Below are 19725 nucleotides of genomic sequence, written 5' to 3' on the forward strand. Positions count from 1 at the left end.
CCCTGCCTCCCTTTCCCAGCCCAGCCAGAGACTTCAGCCTTTCTTAGTCAAGTCCATTTCCCTAACTCACAGAAGGAAGGTTGTTGGGTATGAAGTGGTCAGGGGGTGGGTGTTAGGGAAGTATCTATCTGGCTTTGTGGGCCCATTTCAAAGTTTGGCCACTGTTTACAGAAAGCAGTAGAGGTAGGGCAGGCACAGCAAACCCCTTCTACCTTACCCATATCTGCAACACAAGTTAAGAAGTGCTCTCTGGTGGCACAAGGGGTTAAGCATCAGCGCTATGAAGCAATCCACAGCTACTGCAGCAAGAGTTTGAAACCCCAGGCTAGGGAGGTGACCCACATGGCGCAGCAGACCTCTCCTGTCTATCTGCCGCTTTCCTCAGCAGTGTATTTCAGTCAATCTGCCTGTTCTGCTCCCCACTCTGTCTCTGGTGAATCCCCTCACACACCGTCCCTCCCCCTGCACTTCTGGCCTACACCCCAGCTCTTGTATGCATAAATAAATACATCTTAAAAAAAAAAAAGAAGTGCTCTATCACGGGGGACTGAGGTGATGGTGCACGGGTGCACTGGTGAAGGAAACTCTATGGGGACTCCACCTGAGGGGGTGAGGGGAAACAAATATTGTTTAAAAATGAACAATGATGTAAAAAAATTAAAAAATTAATATTAAAAAAATAAATAATATCAATTAATTTTTTAAAAAGTGCTCTGGGCAGGGCCAGGGAGGCTTGTCTGCAACGAGGGGGCCCGGGGGAGCGTTTCAGCACAGGGACCAGCACAAAGCAGGAAATTGACAGGTGAGATAGGTGATATACCGATGAAAGGAAGAGATGTCTGAACATCAACTAGATGCTAAATGGGCCTGTTAACCTGGAGGGATTTTACATGAGAGCAAGGGCCAAGCTATGTCAATCCCTGGGTGTGTTCAGCTTAGGACAAAACTTGGGGTGTGCCCTAGTAGGGGGTTGGAAACACGGGTGTGGGGTCTTGGACAGTATTTGGAAATCCAGAAAAGCCAAGGGATAGATTGGTCTACTAAGAAATGCATTTTCTAATGCTGTGTTGATGGTCCTCTGCATGATGACACTGAAGCAAAATGGGTTTAAGGCATCTAATGGTAGTTCAGTTGACAGGTAAGAAGAAACACATGATGGGTGGACCTGAAAAGAGTATTTGGAAACTGTATTGTTTGTTTCTTCAACAATTAAGAGGACATTTTTATCATCTTAAAGAAACAAGCACGCTCTCGATCCACTCTGTAGATTATTTCTGGTAGCCTTCACAGCCAAGTTTCTCAAAAACATCTGCCACCTTTTCTCTTTTGAGTACACATCAGTTAGTTTTTGCCCTCATCACTCCCGCCAACGTTCCTGGTGAGGTCCAGATGCTCTGACACACATCGTGCTGACCTCTACCACCTTCAGCACTGGACAGGCCCAAATGCTTCCTGGAGTTTTGTCTGCCTCTTCTTACTCCTACTTCTAGGTACTCACACAGGCTGTTCCCAGTCTCATTTCCTATCCCTTTCAGCTCCTCCCACCACTAGCTGTACACTAATCACCTCCTCTCCTCAGCCAGCTCTCCAGATCCGCAAGTGTTTGCTCAACAGCCTCCTAGACATCTTCATTTATTTGCCCTAGGGGCACTCACTGCACAGGTCCCAGAAGGAAATCACCTGGCCTTGGGCACACCAGTTAACTGAATTAAGCCTCACGTCAACTATAAAACTACTAATAGGCACCTCACACAGACGCTTGTCATGGAGATTAAATGAAGTAACACAGAAGCAAGTCGGTTAGCTTCTGACATGTTGCAAAGGACCTGCAAGTGTTAACCATCATTTTGCCTTCATCCAAATCCATTCCTCCCTCCCCATATATTCCTGAAATGCACATATAACCCACCACCCATGCCAGAACCTTGGGTACCCTTGACACCTTGCTCTTCCTTATGCTCACACTAGCCCCTCCATCCCACCTCCTAAATATCTGATGACCTCTCTCCTCTTCACCATCACCTTTAGTCCTCAGCCTCCTCTGGAATTCTGACCATTGTTTTTGTGGCCAGGCCACGTTCTAGCCACTCTACACCTATCTTTCTCGGAAGAAAGCACTGCATGACAACACCCTCTTCTTATCTTTCAATGGCTCCCTACTGCCTTGGAGAAAACATCCAAACTCCAGAGAAGGACGTGGGCTCAGGACCTAGTCTCAGTCAATTCCTCTCAGTCACCTCCCTTCCTAAGGGCCAGCTGGTCCTCCTTCAGGGAGGTGATGCCACAGTACTCATCAGTCCCAGGCAGGCAATGCAACCGCTGCTGCTGCTTCCAGATGTAGTTCGGTGCCACTTCCTCTGAGAAGCCTTCCTGGACTTCTGGTCGGATGAGCATTTCTTCTTTGTTCCCCAGGGTCTCTGCCCTAAGACTTAATTCTGCTTTAGTTGTCTTCTCCTCTGCCTGTTCTTCCCACTGCACTGACTTGTCTGTGGGCAGAGAAATTCCCTATTATTTCCACATCCTCAGAACTCAGTACAGTAGCCGGCAGACGGCAGGCACCCCAGGGGAACAATCAGGGCAAAGCGTTTACACCAAAAAAGCAGCAGCGTGCTCTGGGACTCGACGTCCGAGTCTGGCAAGGGGCTCCTCCAGGCCGGCGCGGCGAGGCAGCGCCCGCACGTCCTTCCCGGCCCCTCAGGCAGCGCACGGTGAACCGGCGCGATTAGAAGTTGCACCGGCGGAGGCTGCACCGGCGGCGGCTGCGGCGGCCCCTGCAAAAGCGCGGCCGGCGGGCTGAGGTCAACCCCGCGCCCTTTGTTCCCGGCGGCGGCCGGCGAGCAGGGCCTGCTGGGGCAGAGAAGGGAGCCCAGGGCGCCCCGCCGGCGCCGCGTCCGGAGGAGGCGCGCGCGGGCGCGGGCCCGCTCGGGGCCAACCTCCGCCGCCTGGGCCCCGCGCTCTCCGGCGCCCCCGGCCGGGCCCAGCCGCCGAGCCAGGCCGCGTCCCGGGCCGGCGGCCGCCGCGGGCGGGAAAGCTGCGGCGTCACCACCAGTCGCCGGGCGCGCGGCGCGCGGGGCGCGGGGCGGCGCGGGGGCGGGGCCGGCGCGGGGGGCGGGGCCAGCGCGGGCTGGGCGGGCGCCGGGCACAGGAAGCGCTGGGAGGCCCGAGCCGTCCCAGGGTGCCCCGCGCGGCGTGGACTGGGGCCGCTGCCGCCATCCCGCTGGCGAGAGGGAGCGAGAGGCCCGCCCGCTCGCCGGCCGGGCCAGTGTGGGCCGGAGCGTGAGGCGCGGGGCCGTGCCAGCGAGACGCAGAGCGCAGCCGCCGCCGCGAACGGACATGTTGGAGCCCAGCGCCGGCGCCGCCGCCTCTCTTTCCTCACCCTCCGCGCGGGACTGAGCGGGGCCCGCCGCCCGCCGCCGCCGCCCGCCGCCCGCCTCGGCCGCCGCCGCTTCCTGCCCGGCCCGCCGCCCGCCCGCCGCCCCCGCCCTCCAGGCCGCGGCTCCCGGCCCGCCCGCCGCGGCGCGAGTCTATGCCCGGCGGGCCCGCCGCCGCCGCCGCCGCGCGAACATGGACGCCGTCAACGCCTTCAACCAGGAGGTGAGGGCTGCGCGGGGCCGCGTCTCCCGCCGCTGTGGAGCCCGCGCCGGGGGGACGCTTCCTGCCGGCTCCGGCGCGGGGCCTGCGCGGCGCGGCCTGTGGCCCCCGAGGTCGCGGCGGCCCCCCGGGCGGCGACCCGGGGCGCCCCCGCCCCCCGCCGGCCTCCCCCGCCCGCCGCGCGCCGCCAACTTCGCCCGGTTCCAGGGCCCGGCGCTCGCGCCCGCCGCGCCGGCCCCGTTATTGGCTTCGCGGGGCTGGGAAAGGGGCGCGGGGGGCGGCGCGCGGGGGGCGGCGGGGCGTCTGCGGGGCGCGGGGCCGCGCGGCTCTCCTGTTGCTCGGGCCGCCGCGCCGGGACCCCGCGCCGGGTCGGCCGGAGTCGGGGAGGGCGCCCCGGAGACGGGGCGGCTCCTTATCTCGAGCCGTGAACTTAACCCGCTTTGGGGGTCGGCGGCCCCAACGTGACACCCAAAATGTTGAACGGGCGAGAACTCGGCCCCGCCCGAGCCCGCTGGAAAGCGGCTTCGGCCGCCAGCCCCCCAGCCCGCACCCCGCCCGCCCGCCCGCCCGCCGCGGCCCCGGCTCCCTTCGACGGGGATATTTACATGTGAAAACCTCCCAAAACTGGGAACAAAGCTGCCTGCCGCCCTCGAGCGCTCTGGTTTCCTCGCAGGTCTTCCCGGGAGCGTTTAGGGAGAGCCCCGTCCGCACCGATTACCAAAATAGATTGGAGGGGGCTTGACCACTGGTGGCTTGAAGGCAGCGACAGGACGGGGACTCGTGTCCTGTCGGCTCGAATGACCTTTTTCAAATGCTGAAGATCAGCTCAACCCTTAAAAAGCCATGTGGTACCTCAGAGTATCTTGATACTGTGGTCCAAAACTTGATGCATCTCACCCTGAGAGTTTGTAGTTTGCTTGGAACAGGCGCTGTAAATTTCCACTTGCAGAGTCGTAATGTGGGACCCTCCAGGAACTGCAGTGAGGACCGTGTATTGACAAATTACCCTAGAAATGGTTTGTCCTCAACTGGGGGGCACGTTAAGTGTCTTGACTATAGCAGTTACAGCTGATGTTGCAAAGTGGCACCTGAAGTTCTGTAGTGATTTTTTACAAATCATGAAATATTTCCTGATTTTTGATGCTAGAGAGTATGTGATAATGTGCCACAGGTTTCGGGATTGGGACTTGACTTTGCTTCCTAAAGTCAGAATTAACTGGAATGTTGACTCCACGAAGGAAGGGAATTTCTGTTCTTTCCTCCTTCCCCTTCCATATCAGGTGCTTGGCACATACTTGCTGAGTGATTGAGAATTTATACAAATGGTACAGCCATTTTTTTAAAAAATTTAAGCTTTTTTCTCTCCCAGATTTAAAAAAAAAACTTCATCTGATATTTTTAATGGCATTTTTTAGTGAATGAAGAGAATTTGTGGCATATTCTTAAGATCAGGATTATTTAATCCTGACATAGGCATTGTGGAAGTTGATACTCAACACTTAGTTTCTTAATTCTGGAAAATGTGATCAGTAGTTTCTACTTTGAAAAGCCAAAAGTAGGAATGATAATTAACTCTTAGAAAAGAAGGAAATGGAATTAAGGAGGTACTTTAACCTCAAATGTATAAAATGAGAATTTTCTTACTATTGCTCATTTTTCTCCTTTAAATTATTTTTATTTCTAGTCCCGGTCTTATGAATTACAAATCACATTATAATAGGTGTACATTGCCATTTCCAACTTTCTTCTGCAAAAGCAGCCAGGCCTTTAAAGTCTGACTTTGAAATTTATTTTCTTGTGCCTGCTAGGTTTATAGTGATTTTCTCATTTATTTCTCCCCATTCATGAAGTAATATTGGTCAGTTCCCTGTAACCTTGACTATCCCAAATCTTACCCTCTTTTTACAAACTGAGTTCTACAGAACTGTGTCCTGAATGCTGTGGGACTGCTGAGGACCTCTGATCCCTAAGAGCCTAGTCTAATAGAGCACACAATACTTAGGCAAATAATTTGTGACAAAACAGCTTGCTTGGGGGCCCTGATAGAGTAAGGTGGGATGGTCATGGGGGATCAGTGCAGACTTAGAAAGGGAAGAAGATACCAGTTTGAGGATGTCAGAAGGCGTAGGAAAGAGCGATTAAAGGGCAGCAGTACTGACAAGTAAATGAGCTCTGCAGGGAACTGGAAAACACTGATGGATAAGTTAGGGTCTGACAAGTTCCTTTGTCTAGTGTTTGACTTCCATTTTTAGGGTGTTGACAAACAGGAGGTTTTGAATAGTGTGCTGAAATCATTGTTTGACCTGTATGTATTGTAGGAGACAGGAATTTGGGGAAGATGGGCAGGCGGGCAGGGAACTGAGATGGAAAAAACATCGTCTGAACGCGGTGGGCACGAGGAGAAGGGGAAGAATGTGGGCGCGTTGGTCCATGAACATAGACATCTGATGGGGTTCTGAGCACTTTCTGTCCTCACATTCTATGTGCGGGGTGGGGCGGGGGGATTGCAATGCCGTTAACACGAGTCAAGCAGTCATCAAAGGCATAGAAGAAAATATGACTGGTTTTTGAACAGGCTGAATTTGAGTTTTGAACAGGTTGACTTTGTCTTGGAAGTTTTGCGCAAGCAGTTAGGGATGCAGGACGTTCAAACTTGGAGGCAACCAACCGGAGAGAGGAGGCACTACCTGGAAGTCACCCTCAGAAATATCCTGGAGAACATTGGGGAAAAAATTAATATTTAATCAGCACCTTTGGCATGTCAGGCACTTCATATATATCTAAGTTAATATTCCTACAACCTTGCATAGACATCCATTTATAGGTGAAGAAGCTGGTATTTTCAAAGAAGTTGAATAATTACTCACCTTAGGACATACTGCTAGCTGATGGCAGAACTGAAATACTAATGCAGCTCTCCCCATCTTAATTACTGTCTAAAGATGTGTTTGTATTACAGCAAGGGAGTAGTCCCAGATTAGGAATTAAGGGTGAAAGTCACTAAAACTTTGATGTAATGGAATGTGAAGTTTAGAGTTGGACGGTAATGATGGGGGACATAAGGAAGTAAGGTAGCAAATGTCAAGTCTTTTTTAGAGGTTTGGTTATGAGGGGATCAAGGGAAAAGTTGCTTCAAGAATGAAGGGAAGAAAGCAGTTTAGGGACTGGTGCTAGATTTTTCCTGTGCTGACAGTGTGTATCCAAGGTTTTGGCCCTAGTAAGTGGTGTTCCAGCCCTACTGGCTGTTGGATGGGACTAGAAGCTTGAGCATATTGGGAAAGAGGAAGTAGAGAAAAGCATAGTTTAAAGAAACAAGGTAGGTGGGTTAATGTAGAGCAAAATTGTGGACAAGAGGAAGGAACAAATAAGCCTCGGTAAAAGAGGTCAGTTTAAGATAAGAAAATTAACCAGAGTACTTCTGTGGCAAGACAATGTGTTCAGTGTTGTGAAAGATGAAAGATAAGTAAAAAATAATCAATTATCAAGGACAGCCAACTCTTAATTGTGACCTGCTATGTTTATACGCGCCTTAAGGTGAAGAGGTTGGTAAGTGTTGAATGAATAGTTTATATAGATTGGATTTTTTTTTTGTTCCACTGACTGGATTTTTAGCCTTTAATCAGTTTTCTCTAACTCTTACAGCATCTGTGATTTTATTTTAGGACATTTAATTAAAGTACCAAAAAAAGTGCAGAGAAAATATAACAAGAATTGACAGTTGATAATATTTTAACGGTTTTAATGAAAGTATTACAAAGTTCTTACTGCCATCTCCTGTCCCGTCATCTCCCTCCCCCATTAGTCAGGATCAAATAACGAATTTAATATCAATCACTGTGGCCCATAAACAATATATAATCTGTATTTTGATGGACCTGAGGGGCAAATAGTATATACTCTGCAATGTCAAACATTAATACTATATATTTTTTTTTCCTAACTGCTGTGTAGTGTGCCATCATTTGATTAAACCATATTTATCTGAATTCCTAGTTGATAAAACATTTACGTTGTTTCTCAATTTTTGCTGTTAAAAGCTGCAGTGAACTTTCATCAACCATGTGTCTGTATGTCTAAGAGTATATGTGGGACAGCTGTTACCAGACTTTTCAGATTTTTGACTCCTTTAAATTCTTAAAAGTTAATGACCACAGAAAGCTTTTCTATGTGTGGGCTATGTTTATTGACATTCACCATATTAGAAATTTAAAATGAGGAATGCATTTATTAGAAATAACAGTAAACCTGTTGCATGTTAACATAGATAACATTTTAATGAAGAATTATTGACCAAAAAAATTAGTGAGAAGAGTGACATTATTTTCCATTTTTTGCAAATCTTGTTAAAATTTGATTTTATAAAACCTGGATTCTCAAATTGGCTTCATTCAGTCTCAAAATTACACACATCGGGTAGCCTCTGGAAGACTCTACTGTACACTTGTTAGATACACACACATCCTCCCACCCCGCCCCCCCCACCCCGGGATCCTGCTATTACTTTCTGGGAACCACAGCGCTGAGGTAGTATGCATGTAATGCTACTTTGAAATGCAAAAAGAAAATGATTACTTTTATATTCATTTTATCTTAAAATCAGACAGAAATTAAGCTTTATGACTACTTAGTATTGGAATTGACATTGGCAACTTACCCAGTTGGGCTGTCAGTCTTACCCTGAAGGAAGAGTTGAGTTCCCTATCTTAGCTGGGGGGCTTGCTCTCTAGCTCTTCCCACTGGAAATTGTTTTTTGTTTTGTTTTGTTTTTTCCCAAAGATTTATTTATTTTTTATTTATTTATACATGCACTGGGTACAGTCAGAAGCGTGGGAGGGCGAGAGAATTCACCAGAGCCAGAGCGGGGAGCAGAGCAGGCAGAAGGACCGAGGTACACTGCTGAGGGGAGCAGTGGGCGGCAGGAGAGGTCTGCCGCCATGTGGGACCCTCCTCCGGTGGCCGGGGAGCAGCCGGGGATCGAACCGGTGGCGCAGAGGCTGCGGGCAGCTTCGCAACCCAGCGCTCAACTGCTGCGCCACGGGGAAGGCCCCCCACTGGAAATTGTTATGGCTGTGATATATTTTTTTCCTTTTGATAACAGTGTTAATCTTTTGTTTTTGATCTTTTATTTGCAAAATCTATTTAGAAAAGTAGAGAAAGTTGAAATAGTTGACAGAGTTGAAAGATGTACAGAGACCAGTGGTTGAAGTAAAATTGGATGTTTCTCTTGTCTCATTTGACCATGTTATGCTTTTATCACAGGAGTTTTGGATATTAAAAGTCATAGTATACTCCTTTGCTCTCTCTTGATTCTCAGAGAATCGCTTGTCTCCAACAATAAGGTCTGACTTTATGTTGATTGGAATAAAGCTGGCTCTTTAGAAGTTTGTCTGGCAACATTTGCCACTGATGTTCTTGTTGAACAAATCCCCCTCCCTAGCTTATCATTTTGTATTTTGTTTCAGAAAAAATTACTTGGACACATGATAAGGACATGATATGGAGGAAAATTGGCTTATAAATCTCGTGAAACAATGCAGGAGATAGAACTACCTAATAGAAAGTTGACAAAGTGGTAGTTAGTGTGTGTGTTTTGGGGGATGAGGGGGTGGTTTGTTTTTACAAATACAAATTTTGCGTATACAAATTGTATGTGGTTCTCTTATGCCGTGGATCAATGGATCACAAGTGAAATTAAGCATTCCAGGTAACTTTTCTGTAGATTTCTGTGCAGATTCAGAGCTCACTTTAAATATGCCTTGAGGGCCTCCCCGGTGGCACCGCTGGTTGAGCACAGCGCTGTGAAGCTGTCTGCAGCCACTGCAGTGCCGGTTTGATTCCTGGCCGCCCAGGCAGTTACCCACATGGCGGGGCAGACCTCTCCTGTCTCACCCACTGCTCCCCTCAGCAGTGTATTTCATCAGTCTGTCTGTTTCGTTCCCTGCTCTGGCTCTGGTGAATCCTCTCACTCTCCTGCATATCTGGCCTGTACCCCAGTTCTTGTATAAATAAATAAATCTTTTTTAAAACAAACAAATAAATATACCTTGATAATATGGTAGGAAAAAAGTTGTTACATAAGTGATGTATCCTTTAGTGTGATTCATAACATTTATTGAGGTAATGTGCGGAATTTTTTTTTTTTAACTATAGAGCACTAGCGTAAAACTTAAATGATCTAAAAACAATGTTTTATCAGGTTTATAGAATAAGCAGTTTACCTTTTTATTAACAGTTCAAATTTTGGTTAATATTGATTGTTTCATTTGGACCATAGAAAAGGTAGAGTTGGAAATAAATTCGCATTAGGAATTAGACTGTACCCAAATCTTTTGAGAACTTAGGCTAGGGGACATGTCTATAATCAACGCTAGTAAATGGAATTAATCGTGTCCTGGCATGATTTTTTTTTCTTTGAGAAAAAGATTTTACAACTAATATAACTTATTGGTCACCTTCATCCTATTCAATATCTGCGTGAATTATTGATTACATTTTACGGCTTTTTATAGTTAGAGCTCTTTGCTGGTGTTTGTGAAGATAAATACATGGAAACCTTGATATTTCTTTGAAATACTACATATGAGTAGTGAATTCAGCAAGAAATCCTATGTAACTGTAGTGGAGTTAAAAATCAAAAGCCAGCATTTTGACAGAGAAAAATAAAGGGATAGCAAGAGCTCAGTGAAAAGTAGAGGGCCATCTCATGTTAAAATTTGTGTTTGGATAACTGGTGACTTTTTGGTATAAATCCATGTGGGTGAGTAATCCCAGTAGAAAGAGACCATGGAGCAATGGCGTACCTGACATATTTGACATCTAGGACAGGCATACCCCTCTTGTACAAAAAAAAAAAAAAAAAAAAATATTTTCGGAAATAATCATGAAATCAAGAGAGAAACTCAAACTTCATGCAAGTTACAAATATTACAATGAAAAAAGATAGTTAACTAATATTTTTAAATTGCTTTAGTACCTTTTATTTACCCCCCCCCCCCGAAAAAGAAAAGCTAATGTATGTGTTGATCTGTCGTAATAAACTCCAGTTTCTAGTTAAGACTTTTGCCTATTTGTTAATGCTTACTAAAGTTGATCTTCACGTTTTGTGTTCAGTGAACACTTACAGCCACATTTACCAAATTTATCTGCATGGCTATTTCATTAAAGAACATTTTTTCCACTTTATTTTAAATTACAAAAGGCGATACGCTAAATAGCAGATACACTAATAAGAAGTCATAAACATTAAGATTACTTCTTTTTTAGGAAAAGTCCGCTTCTAGTAATCCCCATACTATCAAAATTGATTCTAATTTAGATATCTCCTCAGTCATAATTTTTTACTGAAATGTTATCACCAAAAAATTTATTAACGGTTTCTGTTATGTTTGGTAAGCATTTTTTCAGTTACGTGTAAATATAAACTGCCTTACCTTTTATTTTGTAGTAATGACATCCTGCATTGTTTTTCGTGAATCCCCAGTTTTTATGTTCACTGTGTCTTTATTTTGGCTGATTCGGGCTGTTTGCGAATAGCTACAGTGCAGGAGGGGAACATCAGGAAAGAAGAATTGTACACAGTTCTCATATTTTGAAAGAACTGTTTGAACACAGGAATTGATCTTGTCACCATGGTATTGGGGAGAAGAACCTGAGGAGGGTGTAGCCTTTCCTGGACATCTGTAGAGAAACGCTCCTACAGTTGTGTCGAATCAGCAGGTTTTGGGCACAGACCACACAACTGGAGAGTTTCCTAATGTACTTCCATTTAGAATGGTGACCTTGTTAGAGGATGCTTATAAACAATGTACAGATTTGATTCTTGTATATTGTTAAAACACAACAGTAAGTAGCCACAACAATGAAAACTTGAGTCTCAGTCAACGAAATATTTTTTAAGGGAAAGAATATTTTATCCTTAGTATTTTTTAGACTTGCCAGTGCATGGTGATAACAGTTTTTAGTCAATTATGTTTTTGTATTCAGTCTTTAGAGAGAATTCAGTCACTGCCTGCTCCTGGGAAGCCTGGTTTCCCCGCTCTAGGTACGCCGTTACCAGAAAGGACAACAGCTGACCACCACTGCTGTCTGTACACCTGTCGCCGCGGTGTCCTGTGTTCCTTATGCACTTCACCATAAAGTATCCTGCTTTATGTCTTCATTTTAACTTTGTGGGACCTGCGTTTTAGCTGAAGTGAAATCAATACCATGCTGAAAGGAAACCTGTAATATGGAAATTTACTGTGGTGTGTATGTTAATCCTTTAGGAAACAGATAAAATGTTCTTTAAATTTTAATGGTCATATATCAGTTCACCTTAAGCCATGCTGAATGATGGATCGCTTTAGAAAGAACATTCAAGTTTGGAATTCAGGTGATACGTTCAAATCTTTATAAAGATCTTTCCCCACTGTTTAGTAAGTGTAAAAAACATGTTTTATACAGTTTGGTTTTTAAAATGTGTATATATATATATGCAATGTCCAAAATAGGCAAATCCGTCGAGACAGATTATTGGTTGTGGAGGGATGGGAATGACTACAAATGGGTATGGGATTTCTTTCCGGAGTGATGGAAGTACTCTAGAATTAAGCAGTGTTGATGGTTGCGCAATTTTGAACATAGTAAAACCCACAGAACTGTATACTTTAAAGGGGTAAATTTTATGGTATATGGTTTAAATTCTCTTTAAAGACAAGTACAAAACCATTAGGTTTTAGCATACCGGTTTCATTTTTTGTTGCTTGATCTAATTTTCTACCAAAATGACAAATTACCTAGTAGTTACTGGGTGGCTCTGTAAATTACTTTGTCAATCCTAGATTCATGTAAAAGCTATCTTTAGTTTTTATGTGTTATTTTAGGAAATAATCCTTTGAGGATAGTTCAGGAAAAGGACAGGAAAGGAATTCTGCATTTGCTCATTCAATACCAATCAACTGGGTTAGTTGTTTTGTATGTGTGTAGGCCAACTTGCCTGCCCGCCCGCCCGCCTGCCCGCCTGCCCGCCTTTGTGTTCTTTTCCATTTTAAAAGTGACTGGAGAGGCGATGTGACTTGTCTGAGGTCACACAGTAGAAATGACAGTCTGAGATTTTACTTAGTCCTGTAAGAGCCTGTCAGAGCCCCACTTGGCTGCTCTAAAGTTTTTTTTAGCCGCTACTCTTGTTTGTGAGGGAAAAGGACTCACTGAGCAACCTTTAACCGTTAGTAGTACGTGCACAGTCAAAATAGAATATGCTTTTGGAAGGGGTTTATGACATCCCAGTTTGTAAGTAATCCACAGTAATGCAGTAGATACAATTAATGTTTAAATTTTAAGATGCTTTTATGCATTATACTTTTTACTAAAATACCGTAATTGGGAATTTTATAAGTGCTCACATTTTTATTTTAATCCCATGCTTGTGCATAGGTCCAATAATCACAACCTTTGTGGAAATAATTGAGTATAAATAAAATGTATAAAGTACGGAATAATTTTATTTTCCTTCTAATCAAATGTTTTTATATCCTGGAACCGATTTTTATTTAGAATTATAGTGTAGTAGAGGAGATACTGAATTCACAAAAATGTTTTATAGCCAACTCCGCAGGGGACAGTTTGCTAGTGATGTACCTTAAAAATGATTTTGAGGTCTGGCATCTGTGCTAGTTAACTAGAGCAGTGGTGTGGATAAAACATTTGGATTTTCCGAAAATCACCTCTTGGCCTGTTTCCTGAGCAAGTGAAAAGGAGCAAATGGAAAATTGATAAACATTTGTGTTTCAAAGGATTTCACCCAGTGGAAAGTAAATGGAATTTACATGGAAATAAATTACAAAACAGTGATTTCCCAGCTTTGGATTTTATATCCATAGAACTTCAGTTATTACAAGGATTTAAAGGATTTAAATTTAAGGATTTAAAGAAACAATTTTTTACTAAAAATTTGTTTCAATAACTAGAAAGTTTTACTAAAGATTTATAAGCCAATGATTTAAACATAATTACTTCAAAGATAAGATTTACTCCATGGACACATTGTAGCTAATGACAATTCTATATATGTATGGCATTTGTAATCAAAAGTTGGAGAAATGCATTTTTTAGTCTCAAGTAGATATACTAAGGTTTTTAAGTTAAGAATTTAATTTTTTATTTTAAAATTCATGCAAGTTAGGAAAATTTAAATTAGAAAATAAGCACACTAAATACCATTAACATTTTTTAGGGTGTCTCAGTCTTCCCCCACCCCCATTATTTTAGGAAATTTTCATATAATCAATCTTTATAATTTTCTGATTTTAAAACATTAGTTATGGGAAAAATATTTTAAGATTTATTTATGCATACAAGAACTGGGGTACAGGCCAGAGGTGTGGGGGCTGAGAGGACTCACCAAAGACAGGGTAGGGAACAGAACAGGCAGAATGACTGAAATACACTGCTGAGGGGAGCAGAGGGCAAGTCAGGAGAGTTCTGCTGTGCCAGTGACACTGGATAGCTTCATAGGTTGTGTCTTAACCCCTTGCACCACTAGGGAAGCCCATTATGGAAAATTTGAGAGCAATTGATTATTGTCTTAGATAAACTTACATAAATGGAATTTGTTTAAAAGATTTGGACCTTTTTGGTTCTTGGATAGCTATAGTTTTATATTTTACCTCTGAAATTAAAAACTTACCCATCACATCTCATCAGGAGAGTGCCCTCTTTGCTTTATGCTTGTCTACACTCATGCCAATTATGTAAATGAATGATTGTTGTAATTTGTACTTTGAGTATTTGGTAAGGTTGAACATTTTTTCTCAGTTCATCAGTTGGCTATTAGGGTTTCTTTTGTTAATTGAGTTACTTTCCTCTGTACGTTTTTCAGTTTCACTGTGTCTAACTGTTTGTGTTGTATTAACCCATACATAGTGTTCTTGGAGGCAGAATGGCGTACTGATACTCGTTTAACTTGTGGCTAGCTTGTCCGCCCTCCCCCACTCCCCATTAGATTAAATTGTCCAAAATTAAGACTGTATTAACTCAGACAAAGCTTGGCTAAATTATGTTAAAGACATAAAATGAAATGCCAGTTAAGGAAACTGTAAACTATCCCTTACCTGTTTTATCAATAAGTATTTTATGGAGTTGTCTTTGGGCTGTAATTAGATGGACAAAGCATCTTTGTGGGAAAGATTATTTAAGAGTAATTTTTTCCTAATTATTTTTTGTTAAGAAATTTAACTTTACTTTTTTGTGCTAAGTGTTTAATGTTATTAATAAACATTGAAGTTATGTTGGATTTGATGCTTAATTCAGTTGAGGCCAATGTGTCTGTTATAATGAATCAAATGGGAGGCCTCCCTGCTGGCCTAGGGGTTAAGTCTCAGCAGTTACCACTGCCAAGGGCCTGAGTTCGATCCCTGGCAAGGGTGATCCCTGCACCATATGGTGCAGCAGACCTCGTTTTTTCACCTGCTGCTCTGTTTAGCAGTGAATTTCAATGGATCTGCCTGTTCTGCTCCCTACTCTGTCTTGGTGAATTCTCTCACCCCACCCCCAAACCTCCAGCCTGTACCCTAGTTTTTCTACACAAAAATAAAATCTTTTTTAAAAAATGGTCAAATGAATAGAGGAAGGAAGTCTACAGCATTAAAATTCTTTGTTAATCTGCTCTCAGGAGAAAGATTTGAGTAACAAACTGTCGCTGTGAATGTATGTACTACTTTTTGTAAATATTACATATTTTTTTCTTTAAACTTTTTAATAGATACTAAGAATAGGAGCTTATGGCACATTTTCTCATTCTGCAGGTCATAATAGCAAAGGAGGGGATATTGTATATAATCAGTATAATTCAATTATAAAACAAAGAAAACTAAAAATTCTAAAGTATAGGGAAGAAAGGTAGGGGTAAGTATCGCATTGAAAGATTGTGAAAGGAAATTTGTTTTAGAGATACAAAGATGAAAAATTCTTTAGGCTGATGTGTAACCCGATTCTTTTCATTATCTTGACAGCTCAATTTTAAGAAGTAGGAAAAGGCATATTCTAAAAATTGTAGCCTTAGTGGCAATAACTTTGCTCTCTGCCATATTGTTAAACGGTTTCATGAATCTGTAAAAATTTTTGCTCACTGGGAGCCAGAAGAGATCTGCTAGCATTTTATTACAGGCTAAAAATTAAACTTTGTAAAGTGTTTTGTCTGGTGAGGACTATATGTCAAGTGATTCAGAAGGATGTTTGACATGATTTCATCATGGGTAAATTAGAAAAATACAGGCAGGATGAGAGTATTCATTGAATTTTAGCTGACTGATGGTGTCCAAAGAGTATCAGATATTGTCATCCTACAAGTAGGACCTGTTCTTTTTAATTTTTTAAAAAACCATTAAGTTTGGAGGAAAGTTCATAAAATATACAAGCTAATTGGAATAATTGCTACATCAAATAGCAGAAAAATGATTTCCAGACTACCTAAGTACATTAAAATAACTGTCAGAAACCAACATGAAGTCAACATGAAGAATTCATTTCTATAGAAATTTCAATGAAAATACTTTGAGGGTTTCAGTTGATTGTGGATATGAGAACGAATTATGTATTTTAAAAAATAAGTAATGCTCCTTTCCTCCAAGAACTCCACATTTTTTAAAGATTTATTTATGCATAGAAAAACTGGGGTATAGGCCAGGGGTGCGGGGGGTGAGGGGACTCACCAGAGACAGAGTGGGGAGCAGAACAGGCGGATCTACTGAAATACACTGCTGAGGGGAGCAGCGGGTGAGACAGGAGAGGCCTGCTGGGCCATGTGGGTCCGCTCCCCAGCCGGGGATCAAACTCATGCTGCAGTGGCTGGTGATGGCCTGATAGCGCTGACTTTAACTTGTGCTGCCCAGGGAGGCCCAAGACCTCCACATTGTGAATCCAAGAACCTATGACTGGGCCTCCCTGGTGGCGCAGCGGTTGAACGCTGGGTTGCGAAGCTGCCCGCAGCCTCTGCAGCGCCAGTTCAATCCCCGGCTGCAGGGCGAGGGTCCCACATGGCGCACATACCTCTCCTGCCACCCGCTGCTCCCCTCAGCAGTGTATTTCGTCTGTCTGCCTGTTCTGCTCCTTGCTCTGGCTCTGGTGAATTCTCTTACGCTTCTGACTGTACCCAGTGCTTGTGTAAATAAATAAATAAATCTTTAAAAAAAAAAAAAGAACCTATGACTATTACCTTACGTGGCAAAGAGACTTAATGAAGTCATGCTAGTTGAGATTGGTTGACTACCCAGCATTATCCAGATGAGCCCCTTGGATACCGAAGAATCCTTATACAAATAGCAGCCAGAAAAAAAAATGATGTGACAGAGGTCACAGAGGAGAAAAGATACTACACTGCTAGCTTTGCAAGTGGAGAAAAAGACCAGGAGTCAAAGTGGGGGTGTAGGCACCCAGTAGAGGCTGGAAAAGGCTAGAGCATCCAGAAGTAATGTTCTGCCTACACCTTTTTTACTTTCGACTAGTGAGATTCTGACCTCAAAAACTATAATAAATTTATATTGTTCAAAGCTACTAATTTTATGGTAAGATGTTACTGCAGAAATAGGAAACTAAGACAAAAGACAGTTCATTGATAATACATCTGAACCCTGTCCATTTTGGGATATAATATTTAAAGAGAATTAACCAGGATAGTCAGATCTAGAAAACATTGCTTAGCTAATAGCTGAAGACTGAAAGGAGGAAACATGCTTAGTTAGCATTAAATATTTCATCATGTAAGAAAGATCAATATTGTTCTGTTCTCTAGAGGAAGAACTGAAAGAGGAGAGGAAGGTATCAGAAGAGGGTTGGGATCAGTACAAAGAAGACTGCTATAGCCATTGAAGCTGATTCATTATGAGTTATTAGGTCTTGTCACTAGAGGAAATCTGCCAGATACATTGTAAAAAGTGATTCTGAATTTGGTATGTATAAGTACTGGTTTAGGTACTAAGATGCTATCCAGCTTTTTAAAGTCTTTGGTACTATTGTATTTTCACTTCAGGAAAGATGTCTAATGCAGCATTTGAATAGTAGATGTAATACAAAAAAGGTATGGTGTCATAGTAAATTGTAACAAAAAATTAAAACTTGGTGCGTGTGTGTAAACTTTCTGTGGGCATTGTATAAGCTCAATTACTGAGTCAATTATATGTCAGTTACTGGGCTAAGACTTTTTTGTATGTTACCTCATTTAGTCCTAACAGTTTAATGAGGTGAAGTGAGGTGAGGTGAGGTGAGGGTTGTCAGTCCCTTTTTCAAATTAAAGTTAGACCTATCCAAGTTTAGACTGTTAGTAAATAACAGACTACATATTACTGTGACTATCAACCTCCCCACACACTGAAGTCTACAGATGACACAACCCCAGTGTTCTCACATTCCTTACCTGCTCTTGAAACTCTATCGGTAAGTGATCTTGATGAATGATTCTTCATAATTTATAGACCACTTTGTCTACATATGTGTGGGTGTATATCTCTCTCTCACAGCAGTACAGTGTTCATATTCAGGCTTTCTCATAGTCACTTGGCTAGTGACAGAGTAAAAAAGTCAAACTTCTGTTTGTTGCTGGCAAGTATGTTTTCCCTATTATACTTACTCTTCCTAAGGGCTCTTGTATGTTTTGGGACCTGCTGCTGCTGCTTTCTATATAAGAACATTTTATAGTTTTCAGTACCTTCTTTAGCAGTTTATGTTCATTATGACTGCAGGCTGTACTAGCAGGGAGAGTGCTGTGCCTGATGTTTGTTGAGGACTTGTCATGATGCAGGTGCTATACCAGTCACTCTACATACAAAAGCTAATTGAACTCTTCTTGATCCATATAAAGCCAATAACAATATATCTTATTTATGAGGAGGCTACATTTTTGAGAGGTTAAGTGATTTTCCCAGAATCGTGTACATGGATGGACCAAGATTTAAAGCCAGTTCTTTCTGAGTCTCTGAATTAGATAACAGTACCTCATTTATTTTTCACTAGTAGTTTGTTGACACTATATTAAATTTTATAGTATTCAGATTTCTATATAAAGGTAATAGGTTTTTCCCTTGAGATAGGTTGGCTGAGGTTGGATTTTGGTCAGAAATAACTAAAGCCCAAATGATTTTTACCCCCTTTTCTACTTTGCATCTACTACTATGTATATCCTAACTTGATTGAAAAAAATACGAAATTGTTTCCCAACTTTTTTGTCCCATGGTTTATCCATAAGAACTGTATCAGTGGCTTTGGAATCCAAGCTTTTATAATTAGTTTGGGCTTTATTTTCTTCACTCCTAAGAAAAAAAAAGGCAAAGGAAAAAAACATTTCAAATTTTTCTCTGAATCGTAGCTTTTTATGTTTTTTTGCCACCCCCCTCCACAACTGAGTTCACCACAGTATTTGTGCAATGCTGTTTTATTTTTTACTGTAGTCCACTAAAGTTCTGTCACACTCATTAAATTCTTAGTAGTAATCTAATGTATTTCAGTCCAGTTTGAAAAACACTGAATTATTACCAGAATTTTCTTTTGTCCACAAAATTATATGTAGTGGTAATAATAATATCTTTTGCGTATCTTGTACTGTGTGTTGCTTTAAGTACTTTCACATGTATTGTCTGTATTCTTCAATTTTCCCAAATAAGTAAGGGGCTATTATTACGATTTCACAAATGAAGAAACAGCTATAGCTCTCACAGAATTTCCCGGGCAGTTAATTGTCGAGCCCATGTTCTGTCATCATGTTGTCATGTTGGTGTTCATTTTGGCAACCCTCACATTGGAATTGTTAGTATACCCTTGCTAGGTGTGTGCTCTTGATTGCCTTCTTACTACAAGTTCTTTCTCTTTTTTATTCTGTAACTTTCAATTTCTAAACTGGACTGTCTCCTGTGTTCAAGATCCATATCCTGGTCTCTTCCTGAAGTCTCTGCCAGTGGGCATCCCAAATTAAGTATCTTTTGCCATTATTCGTGAATCATTATGATACATAGATACATGATCCAAGCACAGATGCCTGCTTGGTATTATTATCTGTACTGCCTTTCCGAATTAATGATCTCTCCATGTATTTCATCAGTAAGCAGCATTGTTTAAGGGTATGAGTATGCTAGTAGGACTTGGAACTTTAGGATCAACAAACTTTGGTGC

General features: G+C 42.5%; 1 protein-coding gene across 3 annotated transcripts in view; it reads left to right on the forward strand.

The window, feature by feature from the left end:
• Nucleotides 1-3331: 3331 nt before the first annotated feature.
• Nucleotides 3332-19725, forward strand: part of SCAF4 (SR-related CTD associated factor 4) — a 52834-nt gene continuing 36440 nt past the window's right edge. For all 3 annotated transcript variants that reach the window (XM_037525036.1, XM_037525038.1, XM_037525037.1), the window contains exon 1: nucleotides 3332-3594. In XM_037525036.1, the coding sequence (XP_037380933.1) occupies nucleotides 3565-3594 (30 nt within the window). In that variant the 5' untranslated portion in view covers nucleotides 3332-3564. The remainder of the gene's footprint in view (nucleotides 3595-19725) is intronic.

Source organism: Talpa occidentalis, unplaced genomic scaffold (genome assembly GCF_014898055.3).
Source record: "Talpa occidentalis isolate TD23 unplaced genomic scaffold, MPIMG_talOcc4v2.1 talOcc4.4, whole genome shotgun sequence".
Classification (NCBI taxonomy): Eukaryota; Metazoa; Chordata; class Mammalia; order Eulipotyphla; family Talpidae; genus Talpa; species Talpa occidentalis.